The following is a 12,494-nucleotide window of genomic DNA, read 5'->3' as shown; positions in this document are numbered from 1 at the left end:
TTTGGTTCAATTCAAAATTTTTTATCATGTCTGTTTCTGACAAATCGTAGGTAATCGACTTTCGAAAAGTCAAAATAAGTTTTAATCCATATTGGTGTTTTTTTTATCGCAGTGTTCTTTCTGTGTGAATAAACCTAAGGATTTATGCTTCTTTTTCTGCAGTGTACATATCGTTTTTAGTATTCAGTATTATTCACGTGAAATCTAATCAAGATAATTATTAGGTGAAAAACTTACCGTATCATAATTTGCCCCCACGAGTGTGTCTTTATTGACTGATAGAATCATTTCTCCAATTTCAAGACCAGCCTGAAAACAAAATCATTATTGATATTGAGTATTTATATAAGTAGTTATATAATGAGAAGGGGTTACAGTTCACTGTAATGATGACTCATGAAACACCCTGTATAATCATGTATCTGTGGTATACTAATACATGCTCATAAAGTGACAACGCGTAGATCGCTTATTCGTGTTCCGACAAGATTTCCGAAGGGCTTAGTGCTTAGTAATCTCCAGAAGCCATCTCGAGTACTTTAGTGATCGGGAGCTTTTAGGGATTATTAAGCACTAGGTCTTTCGATAAAGTCCTTGAAGTACTAAGGACTTACGGCCGGTTTCATAATCAAACCTAAAGTCGCTTTAATTTTAAAGCTTCCTTTAACCCTACTAAAAATGACACTTAGGCCCGGTTGTTCAGTACGTGATTAAAGTTTTTTTATGACTTTAGCCTTGCGGCTTTCACACTCCTCTCCAGAGGAAAATTCACTTATCCCAGATCCCAGAAATCTCAGATATCAAAAGGATTGAGCTCTGTTGGAGCCCTTTCCAGGTTTTCGGGCTCGTGGTGGTGGTCGGGTTCGGGTCGCTCCTCGGCTCCCTGCTGTAGGTTGGATTCCTGCTCCATCCGCACTTCCTGTCAGAGCAGACGGTGTTCCTCTGCATTCCCCATGTACTTGCGTACAGTTCTCTTTCCAACTTAGAAGTTGATGTTTTAGTGCCAATTCTTGGCGAAGAATCTGGCATTTTTGTACTCCGTGCCCGCGAACTTCTGACATCCCCCGGTGATGTGCTGGACAGTTTCATGTGTCGCACAGCCATAACGACAGCTTTCATCCGCCACTGAGGCATCCTTGGCGATATATTTCATGTAGTTTCATGTTGGAATCACCTGATCCTGGATGGCGAGCATGTAGCTCTCTGTCTCAGGAAACAACCTTCCGGAAGTCAACCAGAAGTTCGACGCAGATATGTCGACGTAATCATGGTTGACCTCGTTTTGATGCCTTCCATGCAAAGGTTTGCCAATCAGTTTTTGCATTTTACTTTCTGCAGAGTGTTCGACGGTTTCCAAGTGGTCCTGCTGTAGGCTTCAACGGTGTAGAACTATCAGCAACACAAACTACTTGATGGAGTTCTGATGAAGCAGCCTTGCTCAGGAAATATTTTCGAAGTCCTTCAATTTCCTTCCGGTTGGACAAATCAACAATTCGTCTACCCCCAAGATGTCGTGGCAACTCGGTCCGTTCTATTTAGCTCTTGGGGTGATGTTTATTATGTTTAGTCAGCATCGTCCTTATTTTCTCTGTAAGGCTGCTAAATCGGTGGTGGTCCAAGAGATGATACCGAATGAGTAGCTCAGCGCCGAGCAAGCGTAGGTATTGATAGCTTTTATCAGATTCTTGCTGTTAAGGCCAGTTCCCATTATCCTTCTCAATCTTCGGGTGAAAATATTTTCGAAGTCCTTCAAATTCCTTGGACATACGGTTGGACAAATCAACAATTCCTCTACCCCCAAGATGTCGTGGCAGCTCGGCCCGTTCTATTGAGCTTTTGGGGTGATGTTTATTGTGTTTAGTCAGTGTATTATCATTACTATTATTATTGCACTACAATAAGAGTGGAGGTTAAACCTAAGCACTCAATACAGAACTAATATATATTTAATGTATGCTAGAAAGTAGATGAATTTAAGCACATCTCTATCGGTCGTACATGTTCTTGAACTTCTTGACAGTATCAGCATTCACCACTTCATTCGGTAGACGATTCCAAAAGTCGAAAATTCTGTTACGTAGGAAGTTCATCCGGCAGGTGGTTTTAAACGATTCCTTGGCAAGTTTGAAACTATGTCCGCGAAGATTGTTTATATTTAAAGGAAATAAATGTTCAAGGTCTACAACAAAGAATCCATGCGTAGCCCTAAAAGCCTCTATCATGTCACCCCTGGCACGGCGGTCTTCGAATCTGGTCAGTCCAAACAATTCCATTCTTGCTTCGTAGCTTGGTCGGGAGAACCAGGAAAACGGGATTCTTGAGCACCATCTCTGGATAGACTCAAGAAGCTGTAAGTGAGATTTTAGAGCTACCCAGCAAACTGGCCCGGCGTACTCCAGAATAGGCCTCACGTAGGTTGTGTACAGCAATTTGGCAGTCTGTATACTACAACCTCTGAAAGACCGCTGGATGAGGTAGGCGGCCCTTTTAGCTCTACTGCAAGCCTCGGCTATATGCTCCGACCAGTCAAGATCAGAATTGACCCCAAGATCACGGTGGCTCCGGACCACAGTAAGAGGCTCTCCAGCCAGCGTATAAGGAAGTTTGGGGTTGTTTCTGCCGAAGTGCAGAACACAGCACTTGCGTTGAGAGGTAGCATCCATTTTTCAACCCAGAGAGCAATACTATCCAGGTCGGACTGCAGCTGATTAGAGGTAAGGGACGGAACACTGTATAATTTGGCATTGTTGGCGAACAGGAGACACTTTGAGATCAATGATTGTTGGAGATCCGCTGTGTACAGCAGGAAAAGAATCGAACCAAGAACCGATCCCTGGGGCACACCACTTGAAACCTTCCCACAGCATCACCAACCCTAACTCTAAAAGTTCTATGAATGAGGAAGGACTTTATCCATGAGAGCAATCCTCCTCGAATTCCCATATGCTCCGGCTTATGAATTAGCCGACGGTGGGGAACTCCGTCAAACGCCTTGGTGAAATCCAAATATACAACATCAAGCACCTGGACCAGTCATTCACTGCCATGAGAAGGTTAGTCATCGTTGATCGACCCGAAAGAAAACCGTGCTAAGCATCAGGTATCAATTTATTAGACTTGGCAAAATCAAGAATGTGGTCGGTTATTATTCTTTCGAATACTTCGCAGACAGTAGACACGAGACTTATGGGTGAGCTTATGGGGCGGTAGTTAGAAGAAGAGGTCTTATCCCCATTCTCATAAACAGACGTCACCGAAGCCGAACGCCACTGTGAAGGAAGTGATGAAGTAAGCATAGATCTTTGAGAAAGATGGAAAAGTGGTTCAGCAAAAGCACCAGAACATTTCGAAAGGAGGAGACAAGTAATTCCATCACTACCGGGAGCAGCAGCGACCCTCAGGTCGAAAAGATACTTCTCTACAATGTCTGACGACAAAGGTCAAGGGAGCTAGAACATCGAGGAGCAAGTAAAGGTGGTATGGCTGACATAGGTTCATCAGTGAAGTGGGAGGAAAATGTTTCAGCGAGAACATCAGTTGACTCAGAATAGGTGCTGCACTGTTCTCCAGATGAATTCTTCACCAGGGGAACAGAGATCTTGCTATCAAAAAACATCGGACATATTTGAAAAACCTTTTCCGGTTCCCCCCAAACACCAAACCATTCTTATAATTGGCCTTTGCAGACCAGATTAAAGATGCTAAGTGATTGGAGTAGTTTCGATGGTGTCTGTAATCAGTATCAGATCCACTTCTGACATAACGCTGCCATAGAGACTTTTTCACCTTAATTGAATCGTAGAGTTTGTCTGTTATCCATGGTTTCTTTGGAACATGATACACTAGCTTGGAATAATTGTTAGATGAAACAGCGTCAGTACAATTTCATCTCCGGAAAAAAACCAATCATAAGTCTCCAGCACCGCCGATACCCCCTCATAATCCGTCCTCTTAAAAACTTTGGTTCGCTTATTCTGTGTAGAGGGATAAAAAAATACTACGTGATCGGATTTGCCAAGAGGAGGTAGATAGGACAGTTCGGACAGAAGATTGTTATCCGATGTGAAAATGAGATCTAGTGTCTAAGGATTTTGTCCATGTCTGTACCCCGTTAATCATAGATTAATTTTGACATGTCCATTCAATTCTGTAACGTTAATCTAAGATCAACTCAAACAACCGGGCCTAAAGGAAGCTTTAAGCTTGAAGTAACTTTTAATTTGATTATGAGACTGGACGTAACAATGACAGTAAAGGAAGCTTCAAGATTAAAGCACAGCCGCCTATAAAGACGGCTGTGATTAAAGTGACTTCAAATTCGATTATGAAACTGGACGTCAGCACCGGTTTTAAAAAGTGCTCGGGAGCACAGTGCTCCGGAGCACGAAAAGGCTTCAAACTCACTGACACCAATGCTTTAGCACAGCTCTGTCACATGGTCGGATTTACCAAGATGAGGCAGATACAACAGCTCAGATAGAAGGTTGTTGTCAGATGTGAAGATCAGATCTAGTGTAGAAGAATTAGATCATTTCGTCATCTCTGAAATTTTGTAAACGTGATTTTTGACTGCTAAAAAAAAACTCCGAAAAAACCATGTACCTATAAACTTGAAAATATCAAGCCTAGATTCCAACTCTGAAAGAGGGGTTATTTTATTGGATCATGGAAATGAAGGAAAATATCAATTTCATTTCTGTTCTGCGGTAGGTATTCGACCTACCCAGTCAGACCTTTCGCCTAATTCGATTATCTGCCTGGACACCGCTTCAGTGGCTGTTCGGCTGTTAGAATGAATCGCTAGGCACATTCTGATACATCTTTATCGAGCTTGATTTTCGAACTCTTTACACTTGAGTGAACGCATAAAAGTTGTCCCCATCCGCCATTATCCATTCTGAATATTTCACAATTCGAACGATAGTAGGTTACTCTGCTTACTCATTGAATTCAGACATTATAACCCCGACGCGCAGTTTGAATATTTCCAATTATTATTGGAATGCCTGTTAATGGAAAGGGATTCCGATTAAACTTCAATCGTTTCATAACTTGAATTCAACCATACGTTGAATCTACCAATAGGATATTCTATATAAGGGATGTTCTCGAATTGATACGAATGTTTTCAGGAGATGATGAGAGAAATTGGTTTTTGACTTAATATCTCTTATATGCAACAATTAAGAAGTATGGAATTTGACAGCTTTCGGTATTATCCCCAAGCCTTCCTAATGATGAAATGAATAAGAAATGATGTCTATATCAATGAGGCATGAATGCAATAATTAAAATTGATTCAGACGCACGAGAATGTATTGATATCTAGTTAGCCTAGACCAGTTACATGAGGTCAAAAAAGTAAACCAGAGTTACGCAATAAATTTAAAAACAGAAGATGTCCACCGAAATTGGGAAAATCGAAAAATTGGAGTATCGAGCCATAATCAAGTACCTGTATTTAAAAGGGATAAGAAGTAAACAGATTTACGAAGATATGCTTAATACCCTTGTTGACCAATGTCCTTCGTATGCGACCGCGAAAAATTGGACTACAAGCTTCAAAAGCGGTAAATTTCCCATTGAAGATGATGACTGATCGGGAAGGCCAGTTTCTGTGTCACTCCCCGAAAATATCGATGCAGTTCATGACATGATTTTATCAGACTGTCGAATTTGTCTAAAACGGATATCTGAAGCACTGAACATTTCATATGAATACGTTCATCATATAGATTACATCAATTTGGACATGAGAAAAGTTGATGCAAAATGTTTGAATGTTGACGTAGAGGTAAAAGCATCGTGTTCGATCTGTGCTCCATTTGAAAATGAATTGTTGCTATGGATAAGACTTGGGTACATTTCTACGATCCAGAAACACAGCAACAATCGATGGAATGGCGACACTCTGGTTCTCCAAGACCTGAGAAGTTTCGTGTCAAAAAATGTGCTGGAAAAGATCTTACTTCAATTTTTTGGGATTGCCATGCAGTAATCATGATTGATTTTTTCGGTAAGGGTAGAACAATAACTGGAGATTACTATTCGACATTACTGACCACTCTACAGAAACAAATTGAAGGGAAAAGACGTGGAAAGCTATCCAAAGGTATTTTGTTTTTGCAGGACAACGCCCCTGCACACAAATCCCATGTTGCCATGCAAACAATTCGTGATTTAGGGTTTGAATTACGAGAACACCCCCCTTATTCACCAGATTTGGCTCCATCCGACTATCATCCCTTTCCTTAACTGAAAAAAAGTTTAAAAGGTAGTAAATTTTCCTAGAACGAGGAGGTAATAAAATCTGTCGAGGTCTGGTTTGCAGATCAAGAAGAAACATTTTTTTTAAAGGTTTAGAGACGTTGCAGGTTCGCTGTAATAAATAATAAATGTATTATGTATTCAATTAAGAGGAGAGTATGTTGAGTAACAAATTATTTCGACATTGAAATTTTGTTTGGTTCTAGAGTAAGCTAAGTATTTTTCAATATATCCTCGTATGTGACCTGCTACGGTATTCTCCCTTTATTGCTCAATTCTGTGATCATAAATTACAATCAGTTATTTTGAATTAAAAGAGACTTTATCAGGGTTGGGTTAAAGGCCTTGATATTGAAAAAATCAAGTTTTACACTTATGAGCTGCCCAATCTGTTCTCAAGGAAAATCTAAACATTTATAAATTCTTAGTACTAGTGTTTGATTGTGGAATTTTATATACACTTCGAAAATCACCAGGAATGAACAATTGAACAACTGAAATACCGCCACTTAGAATAATGGTCACTATAAAAGAAAATGGAGTTCGATCCAAACCAGTCAACTTGTAGGAATCCTGAATTAGAATCGAATGCATGTTTATCGAACCCAAAACGAAAAATAAATGAAAACATTAAAAATAACAATACAACTATACACAACAATAGTATAAAAATTACCTCTATAAATTAGAGTTTTCAAAAAGAGTTGAACATGTGATGAATTTTATGATTGATGACTGATGTTACCTTTTAGTTTATGTTCAACTCTTTTTGAAAACTCTAATTTATAGAGGTGATTTTTATACTATTGTTGTGTATAGTTGTTTGGTCATTCTTAATGTTTTCAGGCCTGATGAAGTAGATGAAAATCTACGAAACGTCGCCAAATATAGTCTAAGAGTGTTTCGGTGTTTGTCCTTGTTCCCACTAAAAGAATTCCTTTTTAGTATAATGTACATAATCAATTCGATTTTGGCAATATGACACAAGTGAGAATTCACATCTTTGCTGTCCGAGATTTTTTTGGGTCGGACATGGACTCTGACGGGTCGCCATTGGTTACCATACAATTTTTCTCTTGTGACTTGGCGAGCATTCATTAGGAACATTTCTGCCTCTTCGATTTTATATTTTTGACTTTGAGGATGACTTGGATCATCAGTCCACGTGGCGTGGCAGATATTACCGGATGATTTGGAACATCTTTTTTTCTTCCAGTTTTGAAGCGCTGCCAATTGAAAACGCAGCACTACCATGGTGACAGACCATTTTTCTGAGTGTTTTCACATTGTATTTACAACAACAACAACAATACAACAATAATTATAATCAACACAATTCATTTCTACCGGGCAATAAAGAACATTTGGAATAAACTGAAATTATATTTAGTATAAGTTTTCCCTCTATAACCATTAAAGACGAATCTTGTGCATGGTGAGTCAAAATAAACTAGTACCTCTCTGAGATCTTTTTCTACAATGTTTTTTAGCTCCCACCAATGCACTCCTCTATAGAAAATTACCGTGTCATCAGCAAATACAGTGATTTCCCCTTCTATAGGCAAAGATAATAGGTCATTAATGTAAATTAAAAAGAGCATTTAATTCAACAATTCAAGTATGTCACGCGAAGAAGAAAAATTCAAAAATTTTCTGCAATAGTCCGAGGATTAGCTGTCTGTCTCTGTATCTTATGACACAAATATTTATATTCATAACGTCTGCCACACCAACAAACTATATAGAAATTCTGACACCCATCACTAATTAACCTAACCCTAACTATTATCCAAATGGAAAAGTTTGATTTAAATAATGTTCATAACTATTTTCTAAAGCATAATGAACAAATCGGAATGTATAATTATGTCGTAGTCTTATTGTAAAATCAGTCATATTATAATACGCCTAGGCCTAGGCATTTTCAATACGACTAAGCATATTGCAATATCACAGCAATAATCCAGGATCTCACAGTTTGACTGACAATTTCAGGCGTATTATAATACGCCTGCTGCTCATTAGGCTTATTTTTGTCAAAATTCAAAAACACGCGTATACTTTGGATTCTGATTGATTATACTCGTCGTATGGTAAAAGGACTGACGGCTTGTCATGCTAATTGTGCAATTTATGCAAAAATGGAGAAATACTGATAAGGACCAAAACAAGAGTAGTAATAGTGTATTATAATGGGCCAAAAAAGACTGCAGAAAAAATGCTGAATGGGAGTAATAAGAAATTGAAACTTCCTGAGATAGTGAGATAGGTCAAACCGTAGCAATCGAAGTTCCTAGATAGAGGACCTCTGGATTCCAAAAATATCTTAGAAACCATAGTTAACATCTCCAAAGATGTTCAGCTAATTGGTACCATCCATGGACTGTTAAGCCGATGTTTTCGAGGGATGAGATTGCCACAGTAATGAAGTGATTAATATTCCAGAGAATATAGGGTAATTTCCTCAAGGGAAGCTTCAAAATTATTTCCAAAATTCGAAGGACAGGGACTCAAAGAGTGTTCTGGCAAACCAAATCAAATCTCATATAAAATATACAAGCGAATGTGATAAGGGTGGACCATGTTGTAATAAATAATTATTTGACGAATAACAATTCAGTGAAAACACGGTTTACTACTTTTCACCGATTAATGTAAAATAAGAGACCGCATTGTAGAAATTGTCGTTATTCCAACTACAAAGCAAATATTTCGTGAAAATCACACAAAAAATAACCATACATCCAGAATCTTAAAAATTATGATTAATTATGACGTACCGACATTCGATCTATGACAAATAAAATCTTATTAACGAGTTTCAATGACAGATTTATTCGATGAATAACACTATCTGATAGTGAAAAGACTGCATTTTTACTTATCCTAAGAATAAGAATTATTTATCGAATAAATTTAGTTATTCGCACGTGAAAGTACCAGGCCTAAGACTGATATTATGATAAGCCTGCGACATATACATGACGATGCGAAATACTCAACACGAGTTTTCAGCGAAACGAACAGCGGATCGTTATACAATTTGTCTTAGAGTCATCGTGAACAAACACTGGAAGCAACAGTAACTTTTCAGAGCTTTAGCCCTGAAGATTTACATCTCCCTAAACAGGCTGCTCTCAAATTAGCATTTTAGATTTCATATATTCAGAGTCAACAAAACGACCGTTTTCAGCATATCTGTTTCGCCGGAAAAGTTTCGCCATTAAACTAGAAATCTGAAATTATAATTCATATATCAGGAACAGTTTCATCTTACCTTCTCTGCGGAGCTTCCCTCTTGGATGTCCGATATGAAAATACCCTGTCCGACTTCTGCATGCTTGCCTTCTATTATCATAATCCCCAGGCTTTGAGCTCCCTGGAAACAAGCAATATTTAGAATGGAATAAAGAAGCTGATGTTTGTGTACAGCTATATAATGTGCAACATTTTTCTCCAGAATATGCGAGATTTTTTCTTTTAGAACTACCAATAACTGCTTTCCTTCGCGACTACAGATATGTACTGAAAAATTAGTAAGCGCGATTATGATATGAATATTTTCCTCCCTTATAGTCAGGTGCAATCGATGGTATAGTCTTACTCAGAAAATCTTCCGTTCATAGGTTTTTCTAGTAGTTGGGGAGCCCCAGAGGAAAATTCGGGATTTACTTAAGCGTGTCAGATTAATATAAGGGACCTTGAACCCTGGTGAGTACCTCTACCAAAAATTAGACCTGTATATAGGGGGAATTGTCTTGGACTGCATGTCAGAAAAGTAACAAAAAAATCATTATACATACTTGAGCGCGTTGATTACACGTTGAAAAGTATATATTTTCTCAGTCAGACAATTTGAGTCTGGAGAAAATGTGTGGGAGGGCGCCAAATTGAAAAAAACGCCTCGTGTACATTCTCGAGAGCGGTGTTATTTTTTATCGTGAAGCTTATAACTTTGTTTTGGTTCCAACTCAAAACAGTTCAGAATCGATTCAAAGTTCAAACAGCGGTGGTGTGGAAAGTTAAGCGCAAGCTCACCTTGAATTAATTGAGTTGCGACTATTTTGAACCGATCTGGAACCATCAAGGCATAATGATTCAAGAATGGCGGAAAAAATATAATAATAATAATAATAGAAAAATGTCGACTGCTGAACATAACGAGAGGGAAAATAGAAGATGGTACGTTCAACCCCAAGGATAGTGCAGGAATTCAAGCATTAAAGGAAGGAGACACATACCAGTATCTAGGCATAAAACAGCCAAGAAAAATCAATCAGAGCCAGATGAAGAGAGAATTAACGGAAGAGTTCACCCGAAGATTGAGAAGGATAATGAGAACTGGTCTTAACAGCAAAAATCTGAAAAAAGCAATTAACACCTACGCTTGCTCGGCGCTGAGCTATTCATTCGGTATCATCTCTTGGACGACCACCGATTTAGCAGCATTACAAAGCAAAATAAGGACGATGCTGACTAAACACAATAAACATCACCCCAAAAGCTCAATAGAACGGACAGAGCTGCCACGACATCTTGGGGGTAGAGGAATTGTTGATTTGTCCAACCATATGTCCCAGGAAATTGAAAGACTTCGAAAATATTTCCTGAGCAAGGCTGCTTCATCAGAACTCCATCAAGTATTTTGTGTTGCTGATAGTTCTACGCCGTTAAAGCTACAACAGGAAAAGTTGGAAACCGTCGAACACTCTGCAGAAAGTAAAATGCAGAAACTGATTGGCAAACCTTTGCATGGAAGGCACCAGAACGAGGTCAACCATGATTACGTCGACATATCTGCGTCGAACTACTGGTTGACTTCCGGAAGGTTGTTTGCTGATACAGAGGGTTTCATGCTCGCCATCCAGGATCAGGTGATTCCAACAAGAAATTACATGAAATATATCGCCAAGGATGCCTCAGTATCGTTATGGCTGTGCGTCACATTAAACTATCCAGCACATCACCGGGGGATGTCAGAAGTTCGAAAAAAGTTCCTTATTACAATAACCATCCGGATGCTGTATTGGAAAATGAACATCACAAGCTCTACTGGGATCGCACGGTTCTCACAGACCGGAAAATAACCCACAATAGACCAGACCTCATATTGCTCAATAAGGATGGGCACAGAGCACTATTCATCGACGTGGAAATTCCAAATAATAACAATCTTCTAGGTAGGTACACTGAAAAATTTCAAAATATAGAGATCTCGAGGAACAAACCAGAAGGCAGTGGAAGCTGAAAGATATCAAGACCATTCCTATTGTAATTTCATCTACTTGCCTGATACCGAAGAAAATACTAGAGAACTTAAGGAAATTTCAGTTGGACGATATTATCTATAGAGTTATGCAGAAGGCGGTACTGCTGGTAACGGCGAGAACTGTACGCAAGTACATGGGGAATGCAGAGGAACACCGTCTGCTCCGACAGGAAGTGAGGGTGGAGCAGGAATCCAACCGACAGCAGGGAGCCGAGGAGCGAACCGGACCCGACCACCACCACGAGCCCGAAAACCTGAAAAGGGCTCCAACAGAGCTTAATCCTTTTGATATCTGGGATATCTGGGATAAGTGAATTTTCCTTTGGAGAGGAGTGTGAAAGCCGCAAGGCCAAAGTCCTAATAAACATATCACTAAATTATAAGTGACAGAAACTGTATTCATAAATATCTGGTTTCGATATTAGGTACTCGTACAATATCTGCATTGAAATAAATCATGCGATTCCAAATAACGTATTGTCTTACTTGCGAATCATTAGTGCGTGACCAAAGCTGCCTCAGTCACCAACCTTTAATTAAATTCATGAAAACTTCATTTCAATTGATTCCTAATTCTTCAGCTGACAGCACACGCACACAATAGACATGAAGTGTCGAAATAGATTCAATCCATTCTTGTTCACCTGCACGCTTTGGGAGAGTTTTCAATTAGGGAACAATTCGGAAACTGTTCGAGTTCTATGCGAGGTTGAGGAATAAGCCGATTTCGTTCACTGATTCAGTTTGGACGATGAAGAACAAATCCAATTTTCTCAATCAAAAGTTGATAAATGGAAGTCGTAGATTCAAGGAAAAATCTCTTTCGGTGAAAAAGGTCCAGTTTTCGTTATGTTGTAGCTGTTCTGGTGCTCGTATCGTATTATCGGATTCGCTTGGGGACAACAAATCATGAAAAGAGTCCAAATATGATTATATCATATTCATGGTAATAGCATTC

The 12,494-nt window shown here is 39.1% G+C and overlaps 1 protein-coding gene across 4 annotated transcripts in view; it reads right to left on the bottom strand.

Annotated features, from left to right (window-relative positions):
- The window catches only part of LOC123308260 (inaD-like protein), a 370,976-nt gene that overhangs the window by 26,397 nt on the left and 332,085 nt on the right, over window positions 1–12,494 (bottom strand). For all 4 annotated transcript variants that reach the window (XM_044890846.1, XM_044890847.1, XM_044890848.1 and 1 more), the window contains exons 24-25: window positions 9,545–9,646; window positions 238–309 (exon numbers count right to left, since the gene is read on the bottom strand). In XM_044890846.1, the coding sequence (XP_044746781.1) occupies window positions 238–309; window positions 9,545–9,646 (174 nt within the window). The remainder of the gene's footprint in view (window positions 1–237; window positions 310–9,544; window positions 9,647–12,494) is intronic.

Source organism: Coccinella septempunctata, chromosome 2 (assembly GCF_907165205.1).
Source record: "Coccinella septempunctata chromosome 2, icCocSept1.1, whole genome shotgun sequence".
NCBI lineage: Eukaryota > Metazoa > Arthropoda > Insecta > Coleoptera > Coccinellidae > Coccinella > Coccinella septempunctata.
The sequence above is the reverse complement of the archived record's forward strand: the minus strand, read 5'-3'. Positions and strand labels throughout refer to the sequence as shown.